Source organism: Galleria mellonella, unplaced genomic scaffold (assembly GCF_026898425.1).
Source record: "Galleria mellonella isolate WM207_F2 unplaced genomic scaffold, CSIRO_AGI_GalMel_v1 utg171, whole genome shotgun sequence".
In the NCBI taxonomy this organism is placed as follows: Eukaryota; Metazoa; Arthropoda; class Insecta; order Lepidoptera; family Pyralidae; genus Galleria; species Galleria mellonella.
Window position 1 is genome coordinate 1,249,449 of NW_026442014.1, and position 25,108 is coordinate 1,274,556.

Below are 25,108 nucleotides of genomic sequence, written 5' to 3' on the forward strand. Positions count from 1 at the left end.
AAAAGTTGTTTGCTTGGGTACCTATGTCCCATTCGTGTTTCTACCGTGAAGCAGTTGTGTTTACATGGCTGTGTTTCGGTTTGAAGCGTGGGATATGGCGTGAATTCACTGGGTACGGAGAAATAACACCTGAGTCCTCAGGAATGGCAACGCATGGGGGGTATCATGGGCGGAACAGTATACTCTGTTATGTCCATGGTACTGCTCATGTTTATAGGCGACTGTTACCACTTTCCATCAGATGGGCCGTCAGCTTGTTTGCCATTCTAAGTTGTATAAAAAAAACTTTAAATCATCGTCATGTTTCAGCCGTTAACTCTCATTTGCTGAACATTTTTTTATGCTTATTGATACAATTAAAGTCTTTTTTTATAACACAAACTTAAATTATTATATTAATTGCTCAAGAGTGTAACATAAAAAAAAAATATATAAAAACAACTTTCATCAACCTAGAATAGTCATAAAACATATTTATTGTTATACATTTATAAATAGTGAGTTAAGAGAGATACTCCGTTAACCGTCTGCACAAACGAGGCTTTATTTCTGTTCATTTAACTGTTAAACACCACAACTGGCTAAATATTTGGTTCTAAAACGCAAAATTTTATGATCCATACGAACGCTAACGAATATCGAAACCTTTGTTTATCAAACTGCCCATGAGCCACTGCTTTGCTTGCACGAATTCAAGTAATAGTTTCCCATGATATTAATCTAGGATATTATCTCATAATTTCGTTAGTTGTAACCCGATTTTGAGTAATATTTTTTTATCTGAAATGCTTAAATTGTATAGATAGAGTATATCCATAGAAATGCTTCAAGAAAAACGGATCAACTTTTTCATAAAATTTTTCTCGATAAATAGTTATGAGTGATTCCTTTATAACATCTATATTTATTTTGTCTTATAAATTCTACATCTTTTTAATGCGTAAACACTCATTTTATTTATTGAATAATACGTCAAGATACATTTTACGCGTTAACACATAGAATACTGTTAAAAAACAATACAGCTAATTTGATAATTAGTTGACAAAAAGTTGACCCGTTTTTAAGGCTCGATGCTCTATCTATACAATCTAAGCTGAAAGGATTTACTTACAGTTTAGTCCCATAAAAACTTTATCGAATTCATTTAAGTAGTTTATTTTTAAAAGTCAAAATGTTTCGCCACAGTTGAAGTCGGTTCTTTTTCTTGAAATACAATTTTATAAAACATATTTATTCCTCTACAGTTCTCTTGAAGAAGACAATACCATTGTAACGTTGTGTGTTTACAAAGTTTTCTATAATCGAACTAAACACCTGTCCAATCACAAATGTTTGCGCCATTGCCCAACCGATATTTTAGGTCAACGTGGTACCAAATATTTATAGTCCTCATTCGATGGGAAAGAAAACAATATCGGAATGGTTATTTCAATTGTTTATAAAAGAAAAAAAGCTGTAATCCGTTGATGAGCATGAAGCCAGTACATTTTGATTTGGTGAAACTTTCTCATGAATGTCAAAGTAATTGCGGTGCTTAGTTAGTTCAGGTACGTAACGGTAACTAACATAAAACTCTAGTAAAATATTATAACCACAATTGCATTGACACTAAACCTACTAACCTTATATACTACCGTGTAAAGTTAAATTAATTTTAACTTTTTAAATGTTAACCAGCAATTTACAGTTTATAATGCATACAGCTCGCTGTGTAGATCCCACCATACATTAGGCCATCCATTCCTATCCCGTGTCGTAAGAAGTGACTAAGAAAACTTAATGGTAAAGGGATGAACAGCAGTGTCCTTCTTAAAACTTTTTTTTTATACAACTTTTAGAATGGCAAACAAGCTGACGGCCCACCTGATGGAAAGTGGTAACCGTCGCCTATAGACATGAGCAGTACCATGTACATAACAGAGTATACTGTTTCGCCCATGATACCCCCCATGTGGTGCCATTCCTAAAGACTCAGATGTTATTCCTCTGTACCCTGTAAATTCACGCCATATCCCACCCTTCAAACCGAAACACAGCCATGCAAACACATGCTTCACGGTAGAAACACGAATAGGACAGATGTACCCAAGCAATCGACTTTTGTACAAAGTCTCCCTCTAACCAAAACATCACTAAAAGCCTAACTGTGGTTGTCAACTTGCCTGCCAAGCGTGGCAACTACTGGCAAAATCCGCCTTCTGGGGAAGGCTTATGTTTTGCAAAAGACAGTTTGACAGCTTAAATAATGAAGTGAAAGAAATGTCTACTGCATTTTCAAAGATTAATTTGAAAAATAAAAACAATTCAATATTAACACGTCTATATTTGAAAGAACGAGGTAAACGGATCGCCGTGATTCATAATTATATTATAATATACGTAACACAATGAAATGAAAATAATCATAAACTGAAATGACATTAACAGCGACATCAAAAAGGAATATAACAAACAAATATTATACAAATGGTATACGAATAACTTCACCATAATAGTTGTTTTGGTCACGAATCGATATACTGAAATATTCAGGGCATGGCTGTCCAGACTTCCTTCGCCATTGTCCCCATAAAGGAGTTCGTCCTTGGCGGGCGTATTGTGACGCGACGTGTTATGGGGTATGAATAGATATATGTTAAGGCTTGTATATTTATCAAAGGCGTATGAGCTCGCATTGTTTGCAAGCATTGTTAACTAAATGAGTGCTACGTATATTAAGTAATAACTATTTGACGCAATAAATCATAAAAGTATTAAAAACATTGTTGTTTGATGGCCCCCATAGTGCATTGTTGGGCGTTGCTTTGCGTAAATAAGATCCCAGATTCCATTCTCAGTGTGGCCAATTTGAAAAATGTACTTCTCTGATTTGGCTTGGATCTAGGTTCATTGGGTTGTGCTCTCAAGTGTTTTTTGCCTGGTTTCTCATATTACAAGGTATCCAAACTTTGAAACCAAGTACCCTGCTAGCGTATACTGATAACGCAGTTTGGGTCACCATTCCATTTACATCCATTAAACAACTTAAGGTAACATAACTACTTGCCGTGTGACCGGGCATAGAATGGACCATTCCTTCCTTTCCAGTGGGTGTCGTAAGAGATAACTAAAGGACCTTAATAATCGAGGGATGGGCAGCAGCGTCCATTTTAAAACAGCACCAAAGACTGACTGCGGTTGTCAACCAGGCCAAGCGTGGCAACTACTAGCAAACCCCTCCCTTTATAGGAAAGGCCTATGTTCAGCAGTGGACAGCTAACTGCTGATGATAATGAAAACAACTTAAGGATCAAACGATTCGTGCAATTATATAGTACTTATTATAGCTATATGCAATGACAATGGCAATAAAGCGGACGATTCGTAACAGCCACTGGATGCTTGCAACATTAGCCCCTTGAATAATTTAACTGGCGAACAAAACTAACTGTCGATAGATACGTTTTCGCGGTTCTCGCATGAGAAAAAACAAGACGCAGTGTATTGTTGCCTCGTACTCAGATATGTGGTGGTGATAATATGTCTGTCGACAGGTGCATTTATCACTTGTCTAAGTAAAGTAAAAATGTATTTATTATCTAAGTAGGTTCGAATAAGCACAAAGTTTATCATTGATTCCTACACTAGGCTAAGCCTGTCCTGTAATACACAGTTGTCTAGAGCTGTCACAAGCAAGTTGACGACCCTAAAAATCTATCTACATCTAATTATAATTAAATACGTCTAATGACCAAATTCAATCATCTTGATGATCAATCGATCAGGTACTACGTAAACGCTATCACAGAACATACTAATACATTGTGATAAACGCAGTTTAAAGTAGAACAACTTAAGTAACAATTGTGAAAGCCAGGCTCGGGACGTAATATGATAAACAATAGCAGACCGAACCACTCTAACATGATCTCCGCGTATTATATCAATAATCCCCTCTGCTTAGTCAGCTAATGGAAAATAAGAAGGGCGCGGAAGTTCTTTCCGCACTGGTTTTCAAGTCTTCGTCATGAGGACATCTGGCAATTGTGTGTTTACTTAGTTTTAGTGTTTACACAATATTGGCTTGTTAAGACAGAGTCTTAAGCAGAACCGAAATAGGAAATTTAAGTTTACGGAATTTTGTATTGCTTAAAGGAATATATTGGAGATCAACAATGGATTTTTGTAAACGTATCGACATTTCTAAAAATCAAAACCTAAAATTTATTACAATTAATTTTGCTTTATTTCTTTTCACAAATTACAATACTCATAAAACTAATACATTTCACAGAATTACAAAAAAAAATTCAACAATCAGTCCCATTCATGATCCGTACCGGACCCAAAAGGTCCCCATGACACTTGCGGCATTTCCGCGTTGGATTGCCAGAGATATCCTTTGAGCCAGATACGAACCAGAACGGTGATCATGGCCCCTGTCCGCAATACGCAGACTCAACTCTTTACCTAAAAAGTAAAACATATTAATAAGTTTCTGAAAGGTTTGAGTCTGAAAAGTGATAGTAGAAAAATTCCCGTTAAACAGAAGATCACACAAAAGTAATGCTAATACTGTAAAGTTATGTTCCTTCTATTATATAGGGACGTTAATCATTGGTTTTCATTTGATCATCATCATCTTCATAACAGCCAATTACCGTGAAATTGCTAGAATAAGATTTCCCACACATATTAAGATGTTAGACTGTTATGACCACTTTTGCCAAATTTTCTTTCACATCCTTTAGAACACAAAAAAGCGGTAACATTATTATGAGTAGGTATTATTCCCTTTCCATTTACACTTATATTTTTCTTATTTCCTGCATACACTATCATACATACATAGTTAGTATTACTTTATCTACATTTTTTCCCACAACGCTATCACGAAATTTCAATAAAAGCAACAAACGCCCTTCCTTCAGTCGTCAACCTTTCGCGGCCATCGCACAAATACCCTGACGTTACCAACCGCGCATGACTGAGTTGGATTATGTATTTTGCGTGCCCAATCAAGATGCACGTGACTATATCTCTTTGGCATACCTTAGTTAACCGCATTTAGCTCCGTGATTATAATCAGTTGACGTACCTCATCAAGAATAAAGGCTTCAACGAATCTGTTTGGCTAACGACGAATCGAGTTGACGAAAAGGGTTCCACTAGTTTTTTTTTTTTTTATATATTTATTTATATATTAAAATTAAAGTTATAAGACATTACACGAAGAGATACAAGAATGATATGCAAAAATTCTTTTTCTTTTTTTAAATATACTATATGGCTTCTTTCCAGCCATGACCAAAGGGTTTTTACTTTGCCAGAGATTGTTTGTTTGAAGACCTTCTTCCTTTTTATAAGAAGGCAAACATCGCTGTCATGTTTTTATTTTTATGACTTCGAAAAATTAATCTTCTATAAACAATTAATTAATATTTATTTATTTAACTCTTAATTGCACCAGAAACATAAAAATATGCAATGACTGGCTGTTACAAAGTCCACGTATACCACTAAATAAATTCTTTTGCTTTCTATCTTTCTTTCTTTCAATTTAAGTTACTGATAAAAAATTTAGCTATGTTTTTAGTATATGAAACTTAAATATTTATCAAGACCACATCTCCAATACTCCAATAGTGCTCGATCAATAAACTCATCCACAAATGTTTGTTCGAGGTGTTTGTCAAACAACCATGAGGTTTTAATATTTGTTGAGTATAACCTCGAGTCCACACACGTGCTTGTAGACGTATCTATAGCATTTTCTTAAAACAAAAGCATAAATTATTTATTCAATGAGGAATCAAGGATATATATATATATATATATATATATATATATATATATACTTTTGTACAAAGATTCCTACAAAATACTTCAATAATTGTATTTGTAATTTGTCGCTGTGAATTAGCTTTATATAACTTTGTAGATTGTAACTACAATACAGGTCACAAAAAAGCCAATGTAAACTAACATAAAAAATAATCATTTTCATAATGATTGGAAGGATTTATCATTGACTTTTTGAGTATCCGTCTCGTGACAGATTGATTGATATAGTAATATATATATACATATATCTAAATAACAAATTCCAAGCTGCTTAGTATTCACTTAATTTGAATCGATATCTATGAAAAATTATAATTTATTATTATTAATTTGTGTACATCTATTTTAATGATTGAGCATCAAATGATTTTATCACCTGTGAATTAAAATTTTACCTACATAAAATGTCGGTTATTTTAACCATTTTTGGGTCGGCAACGCGCGCGTAATGCCTCTGGTATTGCAGGCGTTCATAGGCTACGGTAACCGCTTACCATCAGGTGGGCCGTATGCTTGTTTGCCACCTCAATGGTATAAAAAAAAAACACCATAATTTCAGCTTTTAAAATCAATCAGGATGTAATATTGTATTATTATGATATTATAATTAGACTGTTGAATCAATTTTTTTCTTTATGGGTGAAAATTTAATGGTAACTCCGCCAGCGTGTATCGATATATGCTGGCGGGGTACCAGTAAGATGTAAGTGAGGATAATACAGGTCACTTGATAGGATTTATTGCGAACAACCCCCCCCCCCGCATTTTTTTTACAACACAGGGGGCAAACGAGCATGCGGCTCACCTGATGGTAAGTGACACCCGCCGCCCATGATCACCCACAACACCAGCGGCATTGCAGGTGTGCTGCCGGCCTTTTAAAAAGGAATATACTCTTTTCTTGAAGGTCATGTTGTTGTATCGGTTCAGAAATACTGCTGCTGGAAGTTGATTCCAAAGAATGGTTGTGCGTGGAAGAAAGTGCCTTGAAAAACGCACGGTGGAAGACTGCCACTCGTCCAGATGATTGGGATCGCATGTACCTAGTATCTAGTTAAATAAAGTAAAAACAAAACAGGTACAATCTCTTAGAAATTAAATGTAAAACACAAATGTCTTTATTGCGGATTATATGTTAGGTTAAAGTCAATTAAATATATTGTGTCAATTATATGTCCTATTCGTGTTTCAACCGTGAAGTAGCTGTATTTCAGTTTGAAGAGTGGGATATGGCGTGAATTTACTGGGTACAGAAGAATAACACCCGAGTCCTCAGGAATGGCAATGCATGGGGGGTATCATGGGCGAAACAGTATGTAACGGTACCGCTCATGTCTATAGGCGACTGTTACCACTTTCCATCAGTGGACCATCAACTTGTTTGCCATTCTAAGTTGTATAAAAAAATAATTATAAATAGTATCTCCATATCCTGCTATATATACGTACATATAAAACAATTATAAAACAGCTACATGCATCATTTAACAATAGATTCGACACAAATTTAGAAAATTATATAGTGAAGCAAAATATATTAGAATGAGACTATATTTTTGAATAACAATGATTATTTATGTTTATTGTTAATATATTAATTTAAACTATAATAACATTTATTAACATATTATGAAGGTTCTTTTTAAAAACCACTTGTTTCAGTCAAGTCTCGTATATGTTTATGTAATTTACTATGAATTATTAAAGCTTTATACACACACATTCACACACACACACACACATTCATACATTTTTATCACAATTTCACTGAACCCATAAATTATTGTTTCTCTAAAATTATGGGCTACATTGTAATTTTTGTTTTTGTTACTTCTCTGTTTCATATTGTTTCACTAAAAATGTTTAACAACAACATATGGAAGAGGGCACCAACTCCTGAAACACAGGTTTTTTCATACCTACCCCGGGAGTTAGGGACTTCAAACTATTATTTTAACAAAGAGTGAAATAATGATTATTTATTTATTTATTTAATTTATTTAATTTATTTATAAAATATACTGTCAACTAAATAAACTATATTCAACAAACTAATGCATTTACAATTGTTATTTATATTTTGTTATAAGATTATAACAAAATTGTTTTTAAAAAGTTACAACTAAAAATATATTACGTAAAAAAACGTTTGAAATTCTCATAATAGTGCAATGATCTACCATTTTAACATAATAATATGAAAACAAAGGTCGAATTGCACAATACACAAAGGATGCATTAGATATTATCGCTTCAATTAATGAATATAACACATCGCTATGAATTAAACCAGTTATCTATGATGACTGTTTCCTCTTCATAAAAAAAAACTTGCTTTGTTAATTCATGATACTATATGAGTACTAGGTTATATTATTACATATCTGTAGATACTATGTACTTAGCCACGGCCACTTTCTATCATCGTACGGCTCGCCATCGACAGGGAGTTCACCCTCACACCTTGCAGCCTAAATGGTCGCGTACAACGCGGTTTCAGAGATGTTTTCTCCTACGAACACGCAGGTCATGGAATGAGCTCCCTGCCGAGGTTTTCCCAAGAGACTACAGCATGGGGTTCTTCAAAAGGGGGGTAAAGAGGTTTCTTTAGGGTCGGCAACGCGCGCGTAATACTTCTGGTATTGCAGGCGTTCATAGGCTACGGTAACCGCTTACCATCAGGTGGGCCGTATGATTGTTTGCCATCTCAGTGGTATAAAAAAAAGCCACCATTTTATCTGTGACATACGATTACTAAAAAAAACCATAGGTGTATTGTACAGAAAATAAATGTATTTGTGTAAAAGAAAGCGTCCAAAAATTAAAAAAAAAAAAATATTAATTTAATAATGGAAAGGTATGGCCGTGTGGTCCCGGCACAGAATAGGCCACCCCTTCCTTTCCCATGGGTATCTTAAAAAACGATTAAAGGAACTTAATGGTTGAGAGATTGGCAGCAGCGTCCCTCTTAAAACATCACCGAAGTCTAACTTCAGTTGCTAATCTGCCTGCCAAATGTGGCAACTACCGGTAAAACTGCCCAAGGAGGAGACCTATGTTCAGCAGTGGACAGTTGATGACTGCATTATCATTGTTAATAGAAAGGCACAGTCTAAAATATTGAGAATTTGTAGCGTAATAAAATTAATTGTAATATATACAATTTATAATGACTACTGTGGGAATTTTGAAATTACTTAGATTTATCTGTCAATAAATATGTCTAAACAGCTTTATTTAGACATATCATTAAAATATCAAAATCATATTTCAATGACAGAAAGAAAAGAACTATAAATGCCGAAAAATTAGAAGCCTCATTTAGTTAGATATCTTTTTTAATTAATTTGCTAATAATTGAATAACATCCAGTTGCCTTAACGAAAATTTGAAAAAACCCTAATCTTTTTAAAAATGATGATGAATTTTAAAACACAAACATGACTTTCGTTTGGCTAAGCACTTCAATTTGGTAGATTAACTCGTTGTCAACAGAGAAAAAAAAATGAGCAAAAATAGTCGAGTTTTTACTAGTTCTTCTCTGTTGAATCTTCTTGTTTAATGGATGGTTGGGTCAATATCATTTAGATGTGTTGTAAAGTATAAATGTGGTGCTCATGTTATAACTGTAACACCTATTATTTTTGTCTCCATCAATTCACAATTTCCATCAGACATTCAAAGGTTGTCTGAAAGAAATCCCTTTTATGGCATAAGTCTGCCATTGTACTCATTCTTTTCTTAAGAATTGCTGTATCCTATAATTTAAGACTTTACTGTACAATAAAGTGTTACAAACAAACATTTTTACAAAGTTTTACATTAATATTATGTAGTAGGATGTACAAATAATATGCGTGTATTAACAAGGGCTCTCACTGGACACTGCAAACTAAACAAGCATATGACCCAACTAGGCTTATACCCAAAAAGTTTTTGCAGATTTTGTCACAGTGAGGGAGAAATGACGCAGCACTGAATGTGTCGCTTTAGCGCCCACTCATACATAACGATATATATACATAAATTTAAAACGATATATCTCCTTTTAAACACCTCGATGCCCAAAATTATCTCGCCATCCAATACTATACGACCTACATTGACTTCCCAAATTCAAAGCCATGACTCATGTACGCGTTCTCTAGCCGCAATCGATGCACTATCTCGGTTCGCACGCTCCAAATCCGACGACTAGTTTCCAGACATTAATTTAAAAACGTGTGGTTACCAACAAAAGAAAAGCTAACCATTGGCTTTTACTTTCCTCGCCGCATAATCAGCAGTCATAGAATGATAGTCATTGTGCACTTAACGCCTTCCTCCGTTCCCAAATATGATTTTAATATTTTCTTTGACGTGTATATCGACAGAGTACATAAAGAATTTCTTTTCATATAAAATTGCGGTCAAATATTTTTTTTTTTATACTACTTAGAATGGCAAACAAGCTGACGGTCCACCTGATGGAAAGTGGTAACCGTCGCCTATAGACATGAGCAGTACCATGGACATAACAGAGTATACTGTTTCGCCCATGATACCCCCCATGCGTTGACATTCCTGAGGACTCAGATGTTATTCCACCGTACCCTGTAAATTCACGCCATATCCCACCCTTCAAACCGAAACACAGCCATGCAAACACAACTGCTTTACGGTTGAAACACGAATAGGACAGAAGTACCCAAGCAATCTACTTTTGTACAATGTCTCCCTCTGGTAATAATCTGGTGGTATTCTAACTTAGTGCAGACATAGTCGGTGAAAACTTAATATACGAAAGAGCACTTGAATATATTTAATTCAGTAATAATTATAATAATTATTAACTAATAAAATAATTGATTATTTCATCATCATATCAGCTATTAAATGTCCACTATTGAACATAGGCCTCACCTTCATGGGTTTTGCTAGTAGTTGCCACGTTTGGCAGGCGGGTTGACAACCGCTTTGTTGGCGTTTAAAGGGAAACGCTGCTGCTCATCTTTCCACCATTAGGTCCCCTTAATCGCCTCAAATAATATGCACGGAAAAGAAACGAAAGGCCCATTCTATGCCCGAACCATACCATAAGACAATAAAATAATTAAGCACTTAATTATTTAAAAACATTCCTAAATTATTAATAATTAATATTATATATATTAATATAATATATATAAATATATTATAATTTCGTGAATTTACAGGATACAGAGGAATAACACCTGACTCCTCCGGAATGGCAACGCATGCGGGGTATCATGGGCGAAACAGTATACTCTGTTGTGTCCATGGTCTACTCATGTTTTTAGGCGACGGTTACCACTTCAGGTGGGCCGTCAGCTTGTTTGCCATTCTAAGTTGTATAAAAAAAATATATAAATATATATAAAAATTATTAATTATCATATATATATAAGTAGTCACTTATATTTTTATGAGACATGAATATAAAAAAAATATATTGTTTCAGCGCAACAACAACGGACAAAGCCGAGGCAAAAGGTTTACGTTCCAGTCGACGGTCAGGCAGTTGGAGAGGCGGCGCTTGGCGGAGAAGCTCTCGAGAGAGGCAGACTTCAAGGAACAGCAGAGAAGGACAGAACTGGAAGCTATGAGGCGGTGAGTAAGGACATTGATTTGTTATTCTCTTTACAGGCTATAGGCTAGGGGGCTTTCCCTAGAGACTGCAGCATAGGGTTCTTCAAAAAGGGCGTATTAAAGTTTCTTAAGGGTTGGCAACGCGCGTGTGATATCCCTTATGTTACAGGCACCCACAGGCTACCTTAACCCCGTTTACCATCAGGCGAGCCGTATGTTTCTTAGTCACCATAGTAGTATAAAAAAACTACCTAATGAATAAAAATGTAGCGTTTACTCGCGACTTCGTCCGCGTTGCCAGGATATGTTTATTGACCTGAACAAATAGCAGCCCAAAGTATCAGCACACCTGCAATGCCTCTGATGTTGCGGATGATCATGGGCGACGGTAGTCACTTACCATCAGGTGAGCCGCATGCTCATTTTCCCCCTGTGTTATAAAAAAAAATAGAGTTTCTTACTGTCTTACTGATATTTTATGTTTCGTTCCCCTAGTTTTTTTAATGGATCATAATGTAACAGTAACCTGCGCTAACGGTAAACGCTAGCGGGGCACCAGTAAGAGATAATAAGTAAGGATAAAAAGGCAGGTCAGTCAGTCCATCGTGATAAATTCACTTTGAACTAAGCACGATAATTTCTAGGGAAAACCACGAGGAGGTCGACCTGACCGAGTGCATTGCTACTAATGGGGATTAGTAACGTTCCTCTAGTTACTTCCGACAATATTCGGTAAATAAAGACGTAATATCGCATTGTCTTTTTATTCATATTTATTGAAACATTTCTGCAGGGTGGAAGAGGAATTCCAGCGTAAACGAGCGAGAGAGAAGGCTAATATTAGACAGCAACTACGGCTGGTAAGCAGCGGAGCGGCCAGCATGCCCACCACTACCAACCACGTCAAGGTACGAGTCCTTTTTATTCAACCTTTTTCGTCATATGTTCTTAAAGAGTTCTTAAACAGTTCTTCCATTTGGGTGTTGCTGGAAGAGAGCTCTTTTACAGTTAAGCTCGCATTTGTACATTTACTTCTGTCATATTTTTATGTACTGTCAGTGTTTACAATAAAGTAAAAATAAATAAAAATAAAGGGTGACTCGGGTTCGATTCTCGGTTGAATGAATTTAAAAGACGGGAAGCGGGAATTACTTAACGCAATAAAAATGGCCGTGTAATCCCGGCATAGAATAGGCCACCCGTTCCTTTCCCGTAGATGTCGTAAGAGGCGACTAAGAAAGGGCGAGAGATGAGCAGAAGCGTCCTTATTAAAACATCTGCAAAGCCTAACTGCAGCTGCCAATCCGCCTGTCAAGCGTGGCCCTGACAAAAATCCTTACGGGAAGGCTTATGTTCAACAGTGGACAGTTAAAGGGTAGTATGTTGATGTCCTAATTACTTCTAAATTACTGATAACTTATCATGTACTTTAATGTGTTAGATTTCGTTGAAGGTTTTAACAACATACTTAAGTCTAGAGTGTTAAAGCACAGAATTTTCAAATCTAAAAAACTCGTTGAGACTGGAACATTCTCTTTTCAGTCGGCCGTAGTCATGGACCATGTCGTCGCTGTGTTTGTTCCTATGTCGTGATACGAAACTATTTCATAGTTAATTAAAAATATATAAAAAGTCATCAGGGAACTTTTTTTTGATAGATAAAAATGGAATGGAAACCCCGCCTACGCTAACGGTATACGCTGGCGAAGCACTAGTGAAGGGTGATAGATGAAAATGAAAACAGGCCAGTTAGTCCATCATGATGAATTCATCAGGAATTAACCATGATAGTTTCCAGTGGGGGAACCGCGTGGAAGTCAACATGGCTAGGTATCTTGCTAGCAATGGGATTCTCAGTCTCCGTTACTAACAATCCCTTTCCCCCCAATGTCATCAAGGATTAAAAATATTTTTCTCACTGCTCACTAGACAGGATGTGGATATCCATTTAATTCTACATAAACCTAATTTAAATAAGGGCCAGCCGTATTCACATCATTAGCATGACAGAAATTCAGAGAACGTACACGGATCTCGGTGTTGGCAGACGAGTCACGATTGTAAATCGCCACGAGATAATCAAAACAGTGGCAGATATAGAAGTTTATCTACGTGATAGTTTGTTATCCACGATCATTGCTTACTCGCATAAACGATTTGAATTTCTAATGGACACATTAGCCTATTGGGCTGAAGGTCCAAAATGTGAAATTAAGTCCAAAGTGTGAAAAAGGTGAAATAGTCACTGTATCCTTAAGAATAAGACTTATTATCATGCCATAATTTTTACGGTTGCAATTAAATTAAGTGCTATGCCGACCTTTGTGATTTTATGATACTTAGAATGGCAAACAATCTGTCTACGCACTTGATCGAAATAGGCAACTGTCGCCAATAGTCGTGAACAGTACAAAGACTATTATGGAATGCTGTGTAGTGCTCATGATTTCCCCCATGCGTTATCATTCCTGAGGACTATGGTACAGTGGTAGTTTGTGTATTTTAACACATTGATTAGATACTGATGGTGGAAAAAGGGTCATCATTCATTTCGACATTAGCCATATCAGTCGAATATCTATGTTAATTTAGACCGAGTGCCTCATTTCGATATTATATATTGAATTACTTGTTTTTGATATATCTAATATATAGATATTATAACTGCAATATATATATATTGCTCTATTATTTTACCATCCCTAATAGTGTTTCTCGTAGACCCTTATGTAAGCAGGTATGGGTGTTATGTTTCTTTACCTTGTTATTTCATTCCTATAAATCATGCTTCGTACTTAAACACAGTCATGTAAGCATATACGCTTCTCGAGGGACGTTACTGCCCATTCCTCGCCCTCCCTTAGTTGCCTCTTATGACACGTACGGAAAAGAAAGGGGTAATGTAATATAAATTGTACTGTTTTTCCCGCGCTTAGCCTCTCATTTGGGCTGTTGTTCAAGATTCAAGATTATTTATTTGTAAAACATGCGTATAAATACATGCAGATGTTGACAATACAATATCGTTCGACATGTTTAGCCTGTACGGCATACAAACATATATAGTTACACAGACAGTCCAAAATTATACATCAAGTCAATTTTATACAATTGATCGTCATCACATTCTAATTTTAAATACATTTAAATAAATAATAATAATAATTGTCAAGCAAGAATAAAAGAACGACGTTACAGCCAGCCCAGCTCCGCCCAGAAGCACAGAAGCTTCCTGGAATCTTCACAGGCCTCACGGAGCGACCTCACTGTTGCTAGAATTTCTAAATGTTGAGGGGCTACAGCCTCACATTCCAGGATTACGTGAGCAGCCGTTTGTTTGGCGTGAAAACAGCCTCGACATAGAAGGCTGTCTGTGGCTCCTATTGTGTATAAATGTTTGTTAAATGGACAATGGTCCGTTATCGTCCCTATAATTATTTTATAGTTTTTCCTGTCTAAATATAAAAGACGTTTTGATAGTCGTTTATTCAAGAAAGGGGTGGTTTATTCTATGACGGAACCACACGGAACATGAATGAATGTAATTCTATATGATAATATAATTGTATTTAATTAAAAAAACTCAAATCTAATTAACCATCTTGTTACTATTCTCGTATTGTTATACAATAAAACAATTTCCCAGGCACGCGACGAGCCAGACGGTTCCTGCAGGGAGTCTACCGCTCCAGAACGAAACCGGGACGGCAGGCAGCGGCACAGCAACGCGTCCTCGGAGATCAGCGGACGTAGCAAAAGCACCACACCTGTAAGTGTATTACTACCGTATCTTTCGACATGACCACTCCTTCAGCTACTAAGAACTTTATACTAGTCACAAGCGGTATCGAAGTCTTAGGAGAGATTTTGCCTCACTCTGCGTGTTCTACCGCCTGTACATTGGATTGTGCTCAGAGGAATTGTTCAATATGATGCCCACAGCCACTTTCTACCATCGTACGGCTCGCCATCGACAGGGAGTTCATCCTCATATCCTACAGCCTCAATGGTCGCGTACTGCGCGTTTTCAGAGATGTTTCCTCCCACGAACACTCAGGTTGTGGAATGAGCTCCCTGCCGAGGTTTTCCCAAGAGACTACAGCATGGGGTTCTTCAAAAGAGGGGTAAAGAGGTTTCTTCAGGGTCGGCAACGCACGCGTAATACCTCTGGTATTGCAGGTGTTCATAGGCTACTGTAACCACTTACCATCAGGTGCGCCGTATGCTTGTTTGCCACCTTAGTGGTATAAAAAAACCATGCCCATTATTGTATCTCCTTATTTCTTTCACGTTACCTACAATAGAAAGTTTAAGAAATTAAAATTAGATAATTGGAATGAATTAAGAATTTACGAGTGATTCCTATGTAATTCATCAGCGTACATGACTGTCACTTTACATATTTTAGATTTATTATTCATTTAAATTACTAATGCTAAATAAATTGTCTGTCATTATATATAATAAAAGAAGAAAGGAAAGTTAATTCTAGCGCATAAAAAGGGAATTAGATTATTAAATAACAAAAGAAATTAAAGAACAAAACAAACAACTTGGACACCTCTGCCCCATTCGTGTTTCAACCGTGAAGCAGTTGTGTTTGCATGGTTGTGTTTCGGTTTGAAGGGTGAGATATGGTAGTGAATTTACAGGCTACAAAGGAATAACAGCTGAGATCTCAGAAATGGCAAAGCATGGGAGATTTCATGGGCGAAACAGTATACTCTGTTATATCCATGGTACTGCTCATGTCTATAGGCGACGGTTCCTACTTTCCATCAGGTGGGCCGTCAGCTTGTTTGCCATTCTGAGATGCATAAAAAAATTACTTATTACTTAAAAGAGAAGGTAAAAAAAGCTAGTATCAGAGAGTTAAAGGCAAGTTAAGAATCTTCGAAAGCAATGCATGAAACTATTTAGTTACCTATAAAAATAGATGAGTAAATGACGTACCCAGTGACAGAAATATGTCCCTTAATTCTTGAGTCATTCCAGGTGACTTATTGAAAACGAAATATGTATATATATATATATATATATATATATATATATATATATATATATATATATATATATATATATATATAGATAAAGGGTACAAAACCTAAGTCAACATATAATTTATTTTTAAATAACTATTAAATCTTGATATTATTATATATATTTATAGTTTTGTTCATAGAAAAAGAAAACCAAAGTCACTATCTTTATGGTTCTATTTTATTTGGCCGTATGATTTCCAAAAATAGAAAAGGCCACCCCTTCTTTTCCCGTGCGTGTCATAAGAGATGACTAAGGGAGGGCGAGGGATGGGCAGTAGCGTCCCTCTTAAAACATCTCTAAAAGTTCTACTGTGGTTGCCAACCCGATTGCCAAGCTTAGCAACTATTTGCAAAACTCTCTTTATGGGAAAGACTTATGTTCAACATTGGACAGTTAACGGCTAAAATGATTTCATTTATAACACATACCAAAAGAGAAAAAATTTCTAAATAGCTATCGCTCCTTAATTTGCGCCACAAAAAATTTATTCATTATTCTTTATTGTACACAAAACATAATGTTAATCACAATTCATTATAAACATAATGTACAAAGGCGAGCATATCTGTAATAAGAGATTTCTTCCAGCAAAACCTTTTCATGTAGAATGTGTTATTTTAAAAATAAAAATAGGCAGTCATACGATCTGCTTATATTGTATAAACACATCATAGATTTATCTATGCTGGGTGTTTTTTGATCTCTTGTTTGTATACAGTCTCGTGAATACTCTTTAAGTAAATTAGCGTGCAAGTAAATAGGCATACTTTCTAAGACTCTATTAAAATGTGCATATTTTAAATATGGATGCAAAAGTAGTACAGATTTGGTAACAAAAGAGTCAGCCACGAAACGTTTGATAGCATCTATTTTTTTTTTCTATTGCCTTCCGAGTTGCATGATGCACGCCACTTGCCATTTTTAGGTGAATAGCTGATTAAATATTGACCTAAAAATGGTGAGAAATACGTATATTTTAAGACAATAGTTGAATAAATTAAAATGTAAATGAAAGACGTATAGTAAGTATATAATAATTAACTGATAGCCATTTTTTTTAATCATTTTCAATGATATTTTATTTTAGCAGTATTGTAATAGCATTACATGTAATGTTTATTTATTTTTTATTACGCTTATGCAAAATTTTAACAAAGTCGCTTAGAAGAAACAAGTTCCATTTAAGCTTGTAAGATTGGATTTAAACAAATGAAATAACGGCGGAAGACTTCATGTGCAATGGGAGATGGTTTCAACTAATTCTACAAAAACTGATACAGCTTAATCAGCTATATCAGTCTTTATTCGTACGAGATGGAACCAATTGAGGGAGTCCTTTGTCCAGCATAGGCTTTGATTGATTTATAAAAAAAAAAACTAAACTGTCATGCCTGCGTCCAGATCCGGTGCGTGGAGCTATCCGAGTGGCGGGACGGCAGCGGGTCGGCGCGCGTGTACCGCGACTGGGCGGCGACGCCCGCGCTGGCCGGCTCCGCGCCTGCGCACGCGCACCCACCCGCCTGCGCACGCATGCCCATGTCCACGCACGTCGTTTACAACGGTCAGTCTACAGCTTTTACACCATTTAACATTTTTTTTATGAGAGTTTAATGAAAATATAAATAAACTAATAGTTGACCCCACCAGAAGATAGACCACAAGACAGTCTGCTGATATCCAATTGAATTAATTTATTTATCTGAACATGGATACAAAATTATTTTAAAATATAATAAACCAGAGGGAGACTATGTCTGCACTAAGTTAGAATACCACCAGATTATTACCAGAGGGAGACATTGTACAAAAGTCGATTGCTTGGGTACCTCTGTCCTATTCGTGTTTCAACCGTAAAGCAGTTGTGTTTGCATGGCTGTGTTTCGGTTTGAAGGGTGGGATATGGCGTGAATTTACAGGGTACAGAGGGCAACGCATGCGGGGTATCATGGGTGAAACAGTATACTCTCTTATGTCCATGATACTGCTCATGTCTATAGGCGACGATTACCACTTTCCATCAGGTGGGCCGTCAGCTTGTTTGCCATTCAAAGTTGTATAAAAAAAAACCTACTTTGACATTAAAATTTGCATAAAGAATACTAAGTAAGTTTTTTTATTCAATAGTCAATAGGCTTTATAACGTATTAGTTACTGGATACATCCATTATTCAATGAATAATTGTCCGTGTTTAATATTAATATAATGTTAAATTACTTTCACTAAATTTTAATGAAGTTAATATGCGACTAGCGAGCCGTATCAGTTGCGTTGTCATGTAGGGCACGCGCGCTCGACTCCATTTGTTTGCCCTCATACTCGTATGCCGCCATAAAAACTGTTCCTAATTAACCTTAAATTAAATAAGCTAACTATATGTAATTAGTTTAACAAATAACATAAACATTTACCAGACTTTGTACAAAAGTCGATTGCTTGGGTACCTCTGTCCTATTCGTGTTTCAACCGTAAAGCAGTTAGTTGTGTTTGCATGGCTGTGTTTCGGTTTGAAGGGTGGGATATGGCAGTGAATTTACAGGATACAGAGGAATAACATCTGAGTCCTCAAGGATATCAACGCACGGGGGGTATCATGGGCGAAACAGTATACTCTGTTATGTCCATGGTACCGCTCATGTCTATAGGCGACGGTTACCACTTTCCATCAGGTGGACCGTCAGCTTGTTTACCATTCTAAGATGTGTGAAAAAAAAACTGACATATCACAACTTATTGGTAATGGCGTAAAGGGATTGTTAGCAATGGGGTCGAATAACCCTATTACTAGCAATATACCCTATTAGGTCGACCTCCACGTGGTTCCGCCTAGAAACCATTGTGTTTAATTCTAGTTGAATTTGTCCGGATGGGCTAACTGACCTGCTGTCATCCTCATCAGTCATCTATCACTGGTGCCCCGCCATTGTATACCGATAGCGCAAGCGAGGTTACCATACCATTATCACCTATTAAAAAAAACTTATTGGTAATACAAACATGGCTTAACTTCACTATATGCCTTAAGTTATGTTTATATGTATATTTTTAATACCAAGGACGCCTTGCCCACGATTTATGGTGTCTATGGTGATAGCTACGTGCTAACATAACCGCTTCCGCTACACACCATTATATGGTGTTTATAATAATACAACGCTTATTCATGAAACGTGTACTAAATATGAATGGAACGTAATACTTTATGGTAACTATAGGAATTTATTTTAAAAGAAATGGATGATAATGGAATAGTAACCACGCCTGCGCTATCGGTATACACTGCCGGGGCACCAGTGAAGAATGATAGGTGAGGATCAAACAGGTCAGTTACCCCATCGTGACCAGGTTTCCAGGTTTCCAGAGGGAACTACGTGGAGGTCGACCTGATAGGGTATATTGCTAACAACGAGGCTGCAAAACCCTATTACTAATAATCCCTTTCCCCCCGTACAAATAGTCTTAAACAATAATAATGCTACACATTTTGCCTTATCTAAAGGCATAATTTTTTTTGTCTTAGTACGTGCTAGTAATTTTTAGTGCCTTACACTTTTCAAGTACATGAATGAATGAATAAGTATACTTTATTTGCATTATACAATATAGGAAATAAGCAAGACAATTAACAAATACAACGATACAATTGTATAAGTACAGTAAGGCGGTCTTATTGCTGAGAGCATTCTTAAGAAATTTTTCAAGTACGTAATAATAGAAGCAGAAGATTTTGCCTAAAATCTTCCTTTAGCAAGTCTTCTTAATTACTATATGAGCTTTCTTTTTCCTTCTCAACTATAAAATTCTTTCACTTTCATAGCCGCTGCGGAAGTGGAGGCATTCAGTGGTAGCCCTCGCTCCGACAACTACCGGCTGGAGTTCGCAAGGGGACGCTCTCCGCGGACCCCGCGCCCCCCCAGGCTGGTGACCGCGGCCAGGACGCCTTCTACCTCAGGCTCGGAGCTCTCGCTGCGACAACCTATCAAGATCAGGTACGATTTTATTTGCGTTTAAATTAACAGACAAATTAACTAAAAAAGTGATAAAGGAATCTATCAGTAGATACGTTTTCGTTAGCGCTCGCATTATAAAAAAGAAGATACAAAATGTAGTCGTCTCGTTCCTTTTCATGCATGCAGTGTCGAAATTGTATCTCTCGATCAAATACTTTTGTGAACTATTTTCACAAACATGAATTTAAATAGATTTTGTCAGTTGAGAAATTGTATAATATTACTTATTCATTTATATGTAGTAGTAGAGTTATTTTAAATATAAACCCTCCAAATGTATGTCTGTAAGGGATATATAAACGCAAAAGGGGGAAATGATATTTTGTTTTTTCTTAGGAAGTTAGAAACATGGGTTAACAGGAAACAAAACAATTTTAATCTCCCGACATAGCGCATCCAGCCATCAATTTAGTGTGGAAGATTAAAAAAATAGTAGTTCTTCGACTAATAGTGCTTTGGAAAAAATGTTCCTTTTGGCGTTTAAAACACATTTTTAAAAGAACGCGAATAATTCTGATTTTACATATGTACTGACCTATTTTAGTTGGAACATTGGGTTGCATAGGATAACAATTATACTATACAACTTTAGCGACCAGACTTTTATTTATACAGTCTAAAATAGCTACAAATACTCCTAAAGAGCTATTGTAAAACCATTAGACATAACTTTAGATTAATAAGTGTAGATTACAAGTGCGTGTAAAAGAATTATTAAGCCTTCAAAGCATGTTCGCTTCATTGAAATTTCCAAATTAGTTCCAAATTGGCTAACAATTAAACATAACGTGTCTCTCCAAAGGTGGTGATTACCGGTCGTAGAGCTATCTAACCTTTAACCGCCTTACGCCTACCCAATACGGTGAGTGCTTGGATAATGCTTATTAGATTTGTACATATTCCAATGAATAACAATGACCGCATGACAACAATTTAAAAAGCATTCCAATTTTTTTTTAATTTTGCTGTATACAATTCATCGCCGAAATCGTAGAAAGAGAATGACAGATATAGTATCTGTCATTCTCCTTAATCTATGACTTCAATGCTGAAATTTGTCACTGTCACAGACAATTCCCGCCAAAGTAGTATTTATGTGTTGGTATTAAGTTTTAGGCATGTCACTTAATACAAAAAATGATTCTGTGAAATCTATGCACCCAGTTTATTCAAACTGGAAATTTTACACAATAGAGTAACTAAGTCCTTTATGATATGTATCAATATCATTTTTTAACTGAGACATCTTAATAATATTATGAATAAACATTTTTTTTTTGTTATGCATTTAATACAACTTACAAATTGTATTGAATATTTTTTTCATTTCATAAATACGAATATAATGGCTGTTCTGATTCTTTAACTGATTCAGTAAATCAGAATTATAAAGGAAAAAGATAATGTAAATTAGGTTTCTTTTTCAGGTTTAAATTCCATCAATGACTAAATAAAAAATATAAAGTAAATCCTATAATTTTATAAATATTAATTCTACAATTTTTGGAAACGACAGCGATGAATTGTATTGTTAAACTTTCATGCCAACATAACAAGCGGTTATTGTTAAATTTAATCCTAATTATTAAATAATCTCTTTTGTACACCTTATCCCTATATTTTATTGTTTAATTTCCGTTATCCCAAAAGAAATATTGTACTTTTAATGCTTTTATTAGTACATTTGTATGTTACCGCCATAGTTTTTGGTTATAGTTACCACTAAGATTTTATTTATTTGTTTTATAATTGCCAATCAAAATGGTCAAAATAAGATGGCCGAACAGACAAGCTTTGCATGTTGGTGCAAAATGTATGCAAGCTTTTTTTAAATAATTAAGTATATAGTAGTGTAACTTAAAATGCATGCATTATACCATGTTTGTATTAATTATTCCTATATATTGTAATCAATTTAATTAATAAATAATTAATCACTGTAAATTTAAAACCGATTATAACCTGTTTTTGGTGTTTAATTAGCACACAATGCAAATTGTATAACAAAATATATTGTTATTTAATTGTTTCTGTTTATTAACCCTGCGTATGCCCATAATATCTGCAGGGAGTCTACAAAAGAGGAACCGGAAGAGCCCGCTATTGTCCCCACCCTCCGGCCCTCTGGACCGCGCCGAACAGTCGTCACTCACTAGTGGACCGCTAAACGGTGCGGACGTGTTCTGTCAATATATTACTAAAAATACGTAGCTCTGACTGGAAATTAATTTTATATCGAAAGAATTTGTAGACCTCTTATTTATGTGTTAAAAATATTATCGTAATATATCATTATTATTGTATGTTTTAATTTATAAATTTGGAAATTAGCATGGTTCTAAAGATGCTCAGATAGTTGATCAGATTAATTCCAACATTGACGTATTAGAAATATTCGTTATTTGAATATTTCAATACGAGTGCAGGAATTAACAAAAGATGGAATCAATGAACGTAATGTGTCACGTGAGAACTTTTTTGTGGGTCATTCGAATGACCCTAATTCTGGAGTAAGTACCAAGTCTTACCTTTTAAAACATAATTACTTTTGTACGTAACTTTTCGGCAATCTGTTATGAATTTAAAAAAAATATCGCGTCTGTAGCGCAGATATGAATACTGTACATTTTAATTTCATTTATTGCGATATTACTCCGAAAAGTGCTTTAATATTTCTTGTATAAAATTGTACGTATTTTAGGATGTTAGATAGGTAAAATATATAATAAAAATTAAAGTTGAATTTAGAATTTAATTAATAAACACTAATAATGCTATATCTATTGTCTTCCATTGTATATGAATACTGAAGCTTTAATGTAGACTTTAGAAACTAAAGATTGGTAAAAACAGGTGCTAATAATATGATTTTACATGGGTGACTTAATTCTAAATAATATTTGAAATGAATGTATTCAGAACTTCCATTAAAATATAATATTCGTTAATAGAATTTAACAGTTTTTTTTTTTTATCAATATTTAAAAAGTTATTAACAAAAAATAATGAAAATTAATATCATTAAAATCTGTTTTAAAATAATATAAAATGTATTATACCGTAAGTCTATTATTATTTTTTTGTATTCTATAACTAAGCACGTAATTTTAATCATATCTTAATACTCTCAACCATGTACACAATAAAGCAAGTAACGGGTATATATTACGCACTTCTGAATAGTGGAATGATGTTTTTGTTTTAATGAATTGATATTTACCGTCCCTTTTATGAGCGCTATAACCTTTCCCTCGTCAATCAATCATATCAAAGCGGGTAAACTCGCCCCCCGTCCGATCTGCCCCCCGTTCGGATAGGTGTGACCGAGGTGCGCCGCAGCAGGGTTAACAGCAAAGGCCACGCCACGTGTTGTTATTTCTATCTTCATTAATTGAAATGTCTAGAAAATAAAATAAAGATTTTTTATTTATAATTACTATTTCTAAATTTCATATAATTCACAATATTGTGTTATATAAACTTTCATATAAAATATTAAATTTACATATTTTTTTTTATATATATTTTTTATATATATTAATCAATGTGAAATTTTTAATATGTTGCTGTACGTAACAACTAAAGTGAAACTATTTAATAATGCAAACATATAAATTTAAATATTAACAAATACTCTTGCATTATCCACATAAATGACTGAGAATGATGAGTTTAAGTATCAATATAGGTCATTCCATGCTCAATGTAAAAAATAATATATATTTATTTACATAGTAAATATACAAGATTGTACTGGTTTTGGTGCTATTTATAAAAGAATCTATTTACTATATTTGTTAAATGTGTATATATACATTCAAAATTAACTCATTTCTTTTCAAATAGTACAATATATAAATATTAATAAAATAAAAAAAAAAAATGTTGGAGACGACTAACATAGTAAGTTCAGAAAATTTGCCGTTATACATATACATAGATAAGGTTAAAAATGAATGTAAATTTAAAAATAAAAAGTACTGTATAATATTTACGGCTGAAGTGGTTTCAGGTAGGCTTGTATGCCATTCTAAGTTGCATAAAAAAAATAATAGTTTTCGCTTTGTATGCAACTGGAATATTTTACAAAAATAATCCTAAAGTTGAATTGTAGACATTTGATATTCCATTAAATCTACAAATACGAAGGTCTATATAGTATAAAAAATATGAAGCATCAAAACCAGTATTATTGTAAGGTGCTCTCAGAGTGAAAAGTGTATTTTGCCCCTGCACGCGAGTTTGCCCCGCCAGCAAGCGATATTTTCGCGGAACACTTAAACGCGTCATGTATCTCGCTTCTAGAAATTCCATATTTTTATGCTTTAGTATATGAAATCCAATATTTATGATCTTGTACTAAAATATATTTTTTTAAACCGCCATTGAGTATCTCTGCTCATCCTAAAGGTTGACTAGTAGAGAATGCCTATAGTATTAAATCCGCCTTTTGTACCACATTTTATTGGTCAATAAAGTTTAAATAAATATGCAAGTATCTTATATAAAAGAGCGTCAGTACATTATATTACATATTTGTATGAAGCAGTATCATGGGCAGAATTCACTCAAGGGCAGAATTCACTCATGGGCCGAATCCGCGTGCGGGAATTACGCACAACTCTGTCAACATCCTATACAT

The 25,108-nt window shown here is 35.0% G+C and overlaps 1 protein-coding gene across 3 annotated transcripts in view; it reads left to right on the forward strand.

Annotated features, from left to right (window-relative positions):
- LOC113518069 (uncharacterized) overlaps positions 1 to 24,365 on the forward strand; it is a 191,896-nt gene extending 167,531 nt beyond the window's left edge. For 2 of the 3 annotated variants that reach the window (XM_052892882.1, XM_052892883.1), the window contains exons 16-21: positions 11,288 to 11,436; positions 12,209 to 12,323; positions 15,062 to 15,184; positions 17,860 to 18,019; positions 20,274 to 20,445; positions 22,535 to 24,365. In XM_052892882.1, the coding sequence (XP_052748842.1) occupies positions 11,288 to 11,436; positions 12,209 to 12,323; positions 15,062 to 15,184; positions 17,860 to 18,019; positions 20,274 to 20,445; positions 22,535 to 22,622 (807 nt within the window). In that variant the 3' untranslated portion in view covers positions 22,623 to 24,365. Of the gene's footprint in view, positions 1 to 11,287; positions 11,437 to 12,208; positions 12,324 to 15,061; positions 15,185 to 17,859; positions 18,020 to 20,273; positions 20,446 to 21,268; positions 21,329 to 22,534 lie in introns of all 3 variants that reach the window. The other variant, XR_008252608.1, reaches the window with a different exon arrangement.
- Positions 24,366 to 25,108: the final 743 nt, after the last annotated feature.